The sequence below is a fragment of the Amblyraja radiata genome, chromosome 23 (genome assembly GCF_010909765.2).
Source record: "Amblyraja radiata isolate CabotCenter1 chromosome 23, sAmbRad1.1.pri, whole genome shotgun sequence".
Lineage (NCBI taxonomy): Eukaryota > Metazoa > Chordata > Chondrichthyes > Rajiformes > Rajidae > Amblyraja > Amblyraja radiata.
In genome coordinates, this window is record NC_045978.1 from 33,028,063 (window position 1) to 33,040,218 (window position 12,156).

A 12,156-nucleotide genomic window follows, 5' to 3' on the forward strand; every position below is an offset into this window, starting at 1 on the left:
ACTGAAAAATGCAAAAGCTTCCTACGGTGGGAGGGGGGACACCACCCTCACCCCCCCCCCCTCCTCCTACGCTGCACACCCTCGCAATTTCTCACTCTCACATCTCACCCAATGTTGACAGCCCTGTTTTATATACCTCTATAAGATCATTCCTCATGATTTTATATACCTCTGTAAAATCAACCCTGTCCTCCAAGGAATAGTCCTAGACTGCTCAACCTCTCCCTATAGCCTAGACCCTTGAGTGATAAAGTTACCCTGAGGTCTCGCTCAAATCTTTCCCCTCTCAACGTAAGCATGTGTCATCTAGTTTTAGATCCTCTGAGGCCCATTTCTGTTCCTAGAAAAGATGAACATGAGACTTGCCTTAAAATCCTTTACTATTAGAAGATGTTTTAAGATATTCTACAACTGCACTTGGACATGAAATGACTCCTACTTGGTTAGGTGTATGTGGTTGAAACTAAACGAGAAATTATCCAAACTATTTCTTCGTGAGAAGCCACAAAGGTAACTGCTAAACATTTGCATTTCTTGTCCAGATGCCGAGTGCCATTGGGCAGACACGGATGCCAATGGGAGGAGGAAGACGTTTTGCAGCAAGGTGGAAGGATATGGGAGCATCTGCAGCTGTAAGGATCCAGCACCTATTGAATTTAACCCTGAGCCTGTGAGTTTCTATTTTTTCCCAGTGAACTGTTTTATCACGGTGCTTTCAGTATTTTCAATCAATTGATTTCAAGTGGCTCATCTGTTATAATGGACTTGATAAGATAGCAGTGATGGCAATATGAAGTCAATTTATTATACTGTTTAGTGATTAAAACATAAATAAATTCTGAACTGTCCATCTTGATTTTCAGTTGAGTATGTATACCATTCCTGCCATTGATTCCATTCAATGCTCCAGAACATTCCCACCAATGTGTATCACCTAATTATTTTGCTTATGGATTTTCATTATTTAAAACTTTGAGAAAGAAATTAATCTGAAAACAAGGGAGAAAAGTGCTCATGAGACGCTGTATATGACTGGTGAATCGTCAAAATGACTTGGAGTCATAGAGTTATACAGCATGGAAATAATGCTAGCCATACTACTTCAACACAACTTGTCCATGCAGACTTAGTTGGCATTCTGAGTTAGTCCCACTTACCTGCATTAGGATGGTATCCCCCTGGGTCCCTCTGTCTGTCTGTCTGTCTGTCTGTCTGTCTGTCTGTCTGTCTGTCTGTCTGTCTGTCTGTCTGTCTGTCTGTCTGTCTGTCTGTCTGTCTGTCTGTCTGTCTGTCTGTCTATCTATCTATCTATCTATCTATCTATCTTATAAAAGTCTGTGCCTGTCGCCTGCAGTCCGTCCGGCTGCCTTTTTGCGTTTTGATTTGTTTCCATCGTGTGATGTCACAGTGCCCAATGCTCGCAGATGTCCAATCACAATGCCCAATGCTAGCAGATGTCCAATCGGAATGGATCCATTTAAATGGCCGGCTGCCGGCTGCATTTCTTCCTTTGATTCACTGCAACTCCGAAACCAGACGCAGAATCGCCGACATCTTTTCCATTTCGGCAGAGATTTCACTTTTCTTTCTAAGTATCCGCTCCTCATTACATTTCGTCATGTTTAAGTACACGTTTTTAATCAAATCCTTCCCCCCCCCCCCCCCCAATATTTCAAAAATAAACTGGCTTCTCACCCATAGAAGCAGCACCAGCCCCAGCCCCTGGTGAACGTTCCATCGTGTGATGTCACAATGCCCAATGCTCACATATGTCCAATCGGAATGGATTCATTTACATATGCCTTTGCAGGAGCCCCAGCCAATGGTGAACATTCCATTGTGTGATGTCACAATGCCCAATGTTCACACATGTCCAATCGGAACTTAAGAGGGAGTTAGATGTGGCCCTTGTGGCTAAAGGGATCAGGGGGTATGGAGAGAAGGCAGGTACAGGATACTGAGTTGGATGATCAGCCATGATCATATTGAATGGTGGTGCAGGCTCAAAGGGCCGAATGGCCTACTCCTGCACTTAATTTCTATGTTTCTATGTTTCCCTCTCATCACCCCTCTCCCTCTCCCACCCATCCCTCTCTCCCCCACCCCTCTTCCCTCTCTATCCCACCCCCTTCCCTCTCTCCCCCGCCCCCTTCCCCTACCCCTCTGTCCCTCTTCCAACACTCCCCCTACCCCTCCCTCCCCACTCTTCCACTTCTCTCCCCTTACTCCACCCCTCTCCCTCCCCCACCCCTCTCTTCCTCTCCCTTTCCCTCTCTCCCCACCCCTTCCTCTTACCCCTCTGTTCCTCTTCCACCACTCCCCCGTCCCTCTTCCACCACTCCCGCTTCCCCTCCCTCCCTCCCCACTCTTCCACTTCTCTCCCCCTTCTCTTCTCCCCCTCCCTCTCCCTCTGTCGCCCACCCCTTCCCTCTCTCCCCGCCCCCTTCCCGCTATCCCTCTGTCCGTCTTCCATCACTCCCCCTACCCCTCTCCTCCTCCCTCCCCTCTTCCACTTCTCTCCCCCCCACCCCCTCCACTCTCCCTCCCCACTCTTTCCCCTCTCTCCCCCCACCCCTCTCCCCCTCCCTCCCTCCCTCTTCCCCTCCCTCCCCATCCCCCCCTCCCCCACATCTCTCTCCCCATCCCCCTCTCTCACCCCCTCCCCCGCTCTCCTTTCTCTCCCAAATCTGTCCCGTTTCCTCCTCCTCCTCTCCCCTCCCTCCCCTCTTCTCACCCCCCCTCCCCCCACCTGTGTGTTTGGGGGGTGGTTAATGTGAGTGTTATGCCGCAGCCCCAGCCCCAGCCCCAGCCCCAGCCCCAGCCCCAGCCCCAGCCCCAGCCCCTGGTGAACGATCCATTGTGTGATGTCACAATGCCCAATGCTCAAAGACATTGTTGCCATAGAGGGAGTACAGAGAAGGTTCACCAGACTGATTCCTGGGATGTCAGGACTTTCATATGAATAAATACTGGATAGACTTGGCTTGTACTCGCTAGATTTTAGAAGATTGAGGGGGTATCTTATAGAAACTTACAAAATTCTTAAGGGGTTGGACAGGCTAGATGCAGGAAGATTGTTCCAGATGTTGCGGAAGTCCAGAACAAGGGGTCACAGTTTAAGGATAAGGGGTAAATCTTTTAGGACCGAGATGAGAAAAACATTTTTCACAGACCCTACCCCTCTCCTCCTCCCTCCCCACTCCTCCACTTTTCTCCCCCCTTCCCCACTCTTTCCCCTCTCCACCCCCACCCCTCTCCCCCTCCCTCCCCCCTCCCCTCCCTCCCCATCCCCCCCTCCCCCACATCTCTCTCCCCATCCCCTTCTCTCACCCCTTACCCCGCTCTCCTTTCTCTCCCAAATCTGTCCCGTTTCCTCCTCCTCCTCTCCCCTCCCTCCCCTCTTCTCACCCCCCCTCCCCCCACCTGTGTGTTTGGGGGGTGGTCAATGTGAGTGTGATGCCGCAGCCGCCTCCCCCCCCCCAATATTTCAAAAAATACTGGCTTCTCACCCATAGAAGCAGCCACAGGCCCTGGTGAACGTTCCATCGTGTGATGTCACAATGCCCAATGCTCAAAGACATTGTTGCCATAGTGGGAGTACAGAGAAAGTTCACCAGACTGATTCCTGGGATGTCAGGACTTTCATATGAAGAAAGACTGGATAGACTCAGCTTGTACTCGCTAGATTTTAGAAGATTGAGGGGGTATCTTATAGACTTACAAAATTCTTAAGGGGTTGGACAGACTAGATGCAGGAAGATTGTTCCCGATGTTGGGGAAGTCCAGAACAAGGGATCACAGTTTAAGGATAAGGGGTAAATCTTTTAGGACCGAGATGAGAAAAACATTTTTCACACAGAGAGTGGTGAATCTCTGGAATTCACTGGCACAGAAGGTAGTTGAGGCCAGTTCATTGGCTATATTTAAGAGGGAGTTAGATCTGGCCCTTGTGGCTAAAGGTATCAGGGGGTATGGAGAGAAGGCAGGTACAGGATACTGAGTTGGATGATAAGCCATGATCATATTGAATGGTGGTGCAGGCTCGTAGGGCCAAATGGCCTACTCCTGCACTTAATTTCTATGTTTCCCTCTCAACACCCCTCTCACTCTCCCACCCATCCCTCTCTCCCCCACCCCCTTCCCTCTCTACCCCACCCCCTTCCCTCTCTCCCCCCGCCCCCTTCCCCATACCGCTCTGTCCCTCTTCCACCACTCCCCCTACCCCTCCCTCCCCACTCTTCCACTTCTCTCCCCTTACCCCACCCCTCTTCCTCCACCACCCCTCTCTCTTCCCTTCCCTTCCCCTCTCTCCCCCACCCCTTCCCCTACCCCTCTGTTCCTCTTCCACCACTCCCCCGTCCCTCTTCCACCACTCCCGCTACCCCTCTACCCCTCCCTCCCTCCCTCCCCACTCCTCTCCCCCTCTCCCTCTCCTCATCCCTCCCCCACCCCCCTTCCCTCTCTTCCCCACCCCCTTCCCTCTCTACCCCACCCCCTTCCCTCTCTCCCCCACCCCCTTCCCCCTACCCCTCTGTCCCTCTTCCATCACTCCCCCTACCCCTCTCCTCCTCCCTCCCCACTCTTCCTCTTCTCTCCCCCTTCCCCCTCCTCTCTCCCCACTCCTTCCCTTCTCTCCCCCCACCCCTCTCCCCCTCCCTCCATCCTCCCCTCCCTCCCCATCCCCCCCTCCCCCACATCTCTCTCCCGATCCCCCTCTCTCACCTCCTACCCCGCTCTCCTTTCCCTCCCAAATCTGTCCCGTTTCCTCCTCCTCCTCCTCTCCCCTCCCTCCCCTCTTCTCACCTCCCCTCCCCCTACCTGTGTGTTTGGGGGGTGGTTAATGTGAGTGTGATGCTGCAGCCCCCCCCCTCCCCCCGCAAACGCCGTTAGGGAAACAGACCCAACGGGTCTGCACTTGGTCTAGTTATTATATAAAAGTCTGTGGCTGCCGCCTGCCGTCCGTCCGGCTGCCTGTCTGCCTTTTGATTCGTTCCCATCGTGTGATGTCACAATGCCCGATGCTCGCAGATGTTCAATCGGGATGGATCCATTTACATATGCCTTTGCACCAGCCCCAGCCCCAGCCCCTGGTGACCGTGTCATCGTGTGATGTCACAATGCCCAATGCCCAAAGACATTCTTGCCATAGAAGGAGTACAGAGAAGGTTCACCAGACTGATTCCTGGGATGTCAGGACTTTCATATGAAGAAAGACTGGATAGACTCGGCTTGTACTCGCTAGAATTTAGAAGATTGAGGGGTGATCTTATAGAATCTTATGTTTCTGTTTCCCTCTCATCACCCCTCTCCCTCTCCCACCTATCCCTCTCTCCCCCACCCCCCTTCACTCTCGACCCCACCACCTTCCCTCTCCCCCCGCCCCCTTCCCCTATCCCTGTCCCTCTTCCACCACTCCCCCTACCCCTCCCACCCCACTCTTCCACTTCTCTCCCCTTCCCCCTCCACTCTCCCTCCCCACTCTTTCCCCACTCTCCCCCACCCCTCTCCCCCTCCCTCCCTCCTCCCCTCCCCTCCCCATCCCTCCCCTCGCACACATCTCTCTTCCCCATCCCCCTCTCTCACCCCCTACCCCGCTCTCCTTTCCCTCCCAAATCTGTCCCGTTTCCTCCTCCTCCTCTCCCCTCCCTCCCCTCTTCTCACCCCCCCCTCCCCCCACTTGTGTGTTTGGGGGGGTGGTTAATGTGAGTGTGATGCCTCAGCCCCCCCTCTCCCGCAAACGCCGTTGGGGAAAAAGACCCAACGGGTCTGCACTTGGTCTAGTTAATGTATAAAACTGTGTGCCTGTCGCCTGCCGTCCGTCCGGCTGCCTTTCTTCCTTTTGATTCGTTTCCATCGTGTGATGTCACAATGCCCAATGCTCGCAGATGTCCAATCACAATGCCCAATGCTCGCAGATGTCCAATCGGAATGGATCCATTTACATGGACGGCTGCCGGCTGCATTTCTTCCTTTGATTCACTGCAACTCCGAAACCAGACGCAGAATCGCCGACATCTTTTCCATTTCGGTAGAGATTTCACTTTTCTTTCCAAGTATCTGCTCCTCATTACATTTCGTCGTGTTTAAGTACATGTTTTTAATCAAATCCTTCCCCCCCCCCCCCCCAATATTTCAAAAATAAACTGGCTTCTCACCCATAGAAGCAGCACCAGCCCCAGCCCCTGGTGAACGTTCCAACGTGTGATTCACAATGCCCAATGCTCACAGATGTCCAATCGGAATGGATCCATTTACATATGCCTTTGCAGGAGCCCCAGCCCCTGGTGAACGTTCCATCGTGTGATGTCACAATGCACAATGGTCAAAGACATCGTTGCCATAGTGACAGTACAGAGAAGGTTCACCAGACTGATTCCTGGGATGTCAGGATTTTCATACGAAGAAAGATTGGATAGACTCGCCTTGTACTCGCTAGATTTTAGAAGATTGAGGGGGTATCTTATAGAAACGTATAAAATTCTTAAGGGCTTGGACAGGCTAGATGCAGGAAGATTGTTCCGGATGTTGGGGAAGACCAGAACAAGGGGTCACAGTTTAAGGATAAGGGGGAAATCCTTTAGGACAGAGATGAGAAAAACATTTTTCACACAGAGAGTGGTGAAGGGTTTCGGCCAAAAACGTTGCACTTTTCCTTCGGTCCATAGATGCTGCTGCACCCGCTGAGTTTATCCAGCTTTTTTGTTGTTGTACCAGCCTCTCTCTCTCTCTGCCCTTTTCTCTTCTCTCGACTCATGCATGCCCACTCCAACCCCTCCCCCCCCCCTTCACCTCTCTCCCCCATCCTCTTCTCCCCCCCCCCCCTCCCCCTCTCCCTCTCCACCCTCCTCCTCTCCTTCCTCACAAAATATTTTTTGTGGGGGCGGGTCCTCAGTGTGTGTGAATGTTTGTGGAGGCGGCCACGCACTCTCCATTCAAGAAGACGCTCATCTGTTTGTGGAGGCGCGTGCTTAGTATGTGACCAAAGATCTTATAGCGGAGCTCTCCGCTACAAGATCTTTGTGCGTGACGACACATGCTCCCCCCCCCCCCCTTTGGTGCAGGAGGCGCGCGCATCATCTGAACGCTCAGCGATTATTCGAATTCTTCACTAACCGTCATTCTGACTTTGCTTGTGAAGAGAAAAGTCCTGAATTGCATTTGTCTGATGCAGGAAGATTGTTCCCGATGTTGGGGAAGTCCAGGACAAGTGGGTCACAGTTTAAGGATAAAGGGGAAATCCTTTAGTACTGAGATGAGGAAAACATTTTTCACACAGATAGTGGTGAGTCTCTGGAACTCTCTGCCACAGAAGGTAGTTGAGGCCAGTTCATTGGTTATATTTAAGAGGGAGTTAGATGTGGCCCTTGTGGCTAAAGGGATCAGGGGGTATGGAGAGAAGGCAGGTACAGGATACTGAGTTGGATGATCAGCCATGATCATATTGAATGGTGGTGCAGGCTCGAAGGGCCGAATGGCCTACTCCTGCACTTAATTTCTGTGCTTCTATGTTTCCCTCTCCTCACCCCTCTCCCTCTCCCACCCATCCCTCTCTCCCCCACCCCCCTTCCCTCTCTACCCCACCCCCTTCCCTCTCTCAACCCGCCCCTTTCCTCCTACCCCTCTGTCCCTCTTCCATCACTCCCCCTACCCCTCTCCTCCTCCCTCCCCACTCTTCCACCTCTCCCCCTTCCCCCTCCACTCTCCCTCCCCACTCTTTCCCCTCTCTCCCCCCACCCCTCTCCTCCTCCCTCCCTCCTCCCCTCACTCCCCATCCCCCCCCTCCCCCACATCTCTCTCCCCATCCCCCTCTCTCACCCCCTACCCCGCTCTCCTGTGTTTGGGGGGTGGTTAATGTGAGTGTGATGCCGCAGCCCCCCCCCCCACCCCGCAAACGCCGTTGGGGAAACAGACCCAACGGGTCTGCACTTGGTCTAGTATATATATATAAATTGTAATTGTATCTGCTTCTGAAGCTTTCTATTCCAGATAGGGACTACCCTCTGAGTGGAAAGGTTACTCCTTAAGTCCCTCTTAAATATTTCCCTTCTTGCCTTAAGCGTGTGCCCACTAGTCTCCTTTAAACTTTGCCCTTCTATGCCCTCTAGTATTTGATATTTCCATCCTGGGAAAAGGTTTCTGACTGGCTACCTTATGCATGCCTCTCATATTTTTTTAACTTACATAGAAACCATACAAAATATGTGCAGGAGGAGGCCATTCGGCCCTTCGAGCCAGTACCGCCATTCACTGTGATCATGACTGATCATCCCCTATCAATAACCCGTGCCTGCCTTCTCCCCATATCCCTTGACTCCACTAGCCCCTAGAGCTCTATCTAACTCTCTCTTAAATCCATCCAGTGATTTGGCCTCCACTGCCTTCTGTGGCAGGGAATTCCATAAATTCACAACTCTCTGGGTGAAAAAGTTTTTTCTCACCTCAGTCTTAAATGACCTCTCCTTTATTCTAAGACTGTAGTCCCTGGTTCTGGACTCGCCCAACATTGGGAACATTTTTCCTGTATCTAGCTTGTCCAGTCTTTTTATAAATTTATATGTTTCCATAAGATCTCCCCTCATCCTCCTAAATTCCAGTGAATACAAGCCTAGTCTTTGCAATCTTTCCTCAAATGACAGTCCCGCCATCCCAGGGATCAATCTTGTGAACCTACGCTGCACTGCCTCAATCACAAGGATGTTCTTGCTCAAATTAGGAGACCAAAACTGTACACAATACTCCAGATGTGGTCTCACCAGAGCCTATACAACTGCAGAAGAACCTCTTTACTGCTATACTGAAATCCTCTTGTTATGAAGGCCAACATTCCATTAGCTTTCTTCACTGCCTGCTGTACCTGCACGCCAACTTTCAGTGACCGGTGTACAAGGACGCCCAGGTCTCGCTGCACCTCCCCCTTACCTAGCCTAACCCCATTGAGATAATAATCTGCCCCCTTGTTTTTGCTGCCAAAGTGGATAACCTCACATTTATCTATATTATACTGCATCTGCCACGCATCTGCCCACTCACTCAACCTGTCCAGGTCACCTCTATAACATCCTCTTCACAGTTCACACTGTCACCCATCTTTGTGTCATCCGCAAACTTGCTAGTGTTGCTCCTAATGCCCTCTTCCAAAACATTAATATATGGTAAACAGTTGCGGTCCCAACACCGAGCCTTGCGGCACTCCACTCGCCATTGCCTGCCATTCTGAAAAGGATCCGTTCACTCCTACTCTTTGCTTCCGGTCTGCCAACCAATTTTCTATCCATGTCAACACCCTACTCCCAATACCATGTGCTCTAATTTTAGTCACCAGTCTCCCATGCGGGACCTTATCAAAGGCTTTCTGAAAGTCTAGATACACTACATCCACTGGCACCCCTTCATCCATTTTACTTGTCACATCCTCAAAAAATTCCAGAAGATTAGTCAAGCATGATTTCCCTTTCATAAATCCATGTTGACTTGGACTAATCCTTTTACTGCTACCCAAATGCCCCATTATTACCTCTTTAATAATTGACTCCAGCATCTTTCCCACCACCGAAGTCAGGCTAACTGGCCTGTAATTCCCCGTTTTCTCTCTCGCTCCTTGCTTAAAAAGTGGGATAACATTAGCTATCCTCCAATCCACAGGAACTGATCCTCAATCTATTGAACATTGGAAAATGATCACCAATGCGTCCACTATTTCTAGAGCCACCTCCCTGAGGACCCCGGGATGCAGACCATCAGGCCCAGGGGATTTATCATCCTTCAGTCCCATTAGCCTACCCAATACCATTTCTCGCCTAATGAAAATTTCTTTCAGTTCCTCTACCCCCTTAGATCCTCTGTTCTCCAGTACATCTGGGAGATTGTTTGTGTCTTCCTTAGTGAAGACAGATCCGAAGTACCTATTCAACTCTTCTGCCATTTCCTTGTTGCCCATAATAATTTCACCCGTGTCTGCCTTCAATGGACCCACATTTGACTTTGCTACTCTTTTTCCCTTAAAATATCTAAAGAAGCTTTCAATGTCCTTCTTTATATTCCTGGCCAGGTTTCCCTCGTACTTCATCTTTTCAGCCCGTATTGCCCGTTTTGTTTCCTTCTGTTATCCTATGAAAGTTTCCCAATCCTCTGGCTTCCGGCTACTCTTTGCTGTGTTATACATCTTTTCTTTTAGTTTTATTCTATCCCTAACTTCTCTTGTCAGCCACGGTTGCCTCCTACTTCCCTTTCTTCATTTCTTCCTTTTTGGAATGAAATGATCCAGTGTCTCCTGCTAGGATCCCATTCCAGTCTACTTTGGCCAGCTCCCCTCTCATGCCTTCATAGTCCCCTTTGTTCAACTGCATCACTGCCACTTCCGACAACTTCCGATTAATCTTCTCAAATTGCAGATTAAAACTAATCATATTATGATCACTACCTCCAAGCGGTTCCTTTACCTCGAGTTCTCCTATCATATCTGGTTCATTGGACAACACTAAATCCAGAATTCCATTACAAGCTGCTCTAAGAATCCATCTCGGAGGCATTCTACAAACTCCCTTTCTTGGGGTCCTGAAACAACCTGATTTTCCCAGTCTACCTGCATATTGAAATCTTCTATCAGGTCTCCCCTTCAACCTGCAGCGTATCAGCAGACACAATCCAAGTGTATCCAACTCTTGTAGAGAATGCCATCTAATGCAGGCATCATTCAATGATTCAATAAACCCTCTCTCTACACTTTCCAAAGCTTCCACATCATCCCTTTATTGGTGCAACCTGAACTGCAGGCAATACTCCAAATGCAGTCTAAACAAAGTCCTATAAAACTTCATCAAGACTTCCAGGCTCTTACATCGGGCGGTAACGGTGGCCAGCAGTAGAATTGCTGCCTTACAGCGAATGCAGCGCCAGAGACCCGGGTTCGATCCAGACCACGGATGCTGTCTGGACGGAGTTTTGTACGTTCTCCCCGTGACCTGCGTGGGTTTGGTTTCCTCCCACAAAGACGTTGTGTTAATGTGCTGGTAGGCGCGGACCCGGTGGGCCGAAGGGTCTGTTTCCGCGCTGTTTACTAAATTTCAATGTAGGTATGTTGCAAAACTTACCTTCAGTGGCGCTGCAGTTCTGCTGCTGTCCGTGTGCGCGACTTTGGCGCCTTTGAGGGGGGGGGGGGTTTAAAACGCGATTTTCTCTAGGCTGTTGAAATCGAGGTTGTTCAGCCTACTTAGTTGCAGACAAAAAATCGTTGCGAAATTCGTTCGCTGCAGGTATTTTTAAACTAAATTGGGTTATTTAATTGTTAAAGTAGATTAAAAATCATCCACTAAAGCCGCGAACCCCGACAACGGGACGGATCTCATGTAGGGGACAACGCAAGGTAGGTTGTTTATTTTTACATTAAAAAGGGCTTCTTAAAATCCCTTTATACATAATTTTATGTTGCGAGTAGCTGACTTGGGGGCCCGTCTGAACCGGCAGTATCTTTCATGCCGACGTGGGGCACAAATTCACTGCAATGGCAGCGTTCTAAACCAGCGTGTTCCACAGAATCCCATTTAATGGCTGATTTAAATGGCCATTAATTTACAGTAATTGAACACTAAATCCCTTCCATTGGCCTATAAATTAATGTCAATGAGATTTAAAAATCATGTTTTATTGTGAATTCTTGTGTGAATGTTCTTTGGACACTTAGGCTATTTAAAAATGTTAATCTTTCCTTAAGAAATGGATAGATGTTAAGATCTAGTAATTGAATTTTGGAATTAGCTACAATTGGGTAAGTAACTAATTATATGCTTTAATTTCAGGTCATCCAAGTAAGATTGTTTAATATTTGTTTCAGAATACTTCAATCTATAATAACTGAAAATTTCATCCGGTTCTATTAATTTTTAATAAAGTTATGGGCTTTAGACTGTCCTCGATCACAGCTTATGTGTTAAGTCAATGGAAAATCAATAGGGAACAAGATGCAATTTTCAGAGTATGAAAATGGCCATAACCTTTTTAATACTGAAGATATGAAAGTGACACCTGGAAGTATGATGTTGTGGCGATCAGTGAAACATGGTTGCAGGAGGGCTGTGATTGGAAACTAAATATTCCAGGATTTCATTGCTTCAGGTGTGATAGAATTGGAGGGGCAAGAGGTGGAGGTGTTGCATTGCT

The 12,156-nt window shown here is 49.4% G+C and overlaps 1 protein-coding gene across 1 annotated transcript in view; it reads left to right on the top strand.

The window, feature by feature from the left end:
• The window catches only part of LOC116986075, a 77,832-nt gene that overhangs the window by 18,771 nt on the left and 46,905 nt on the right, over positions 1-12,156 (top strand). The window contains exon 3 of the mRNA XM_033041255.1: positions 543-670. Within this exon, the coding sequence (XP_032897146.1) occupies positions 543-670 (128 nt within the window). The remainder of the gene's footprint in view (positions 1-542; positions 671-12,156) is intronic.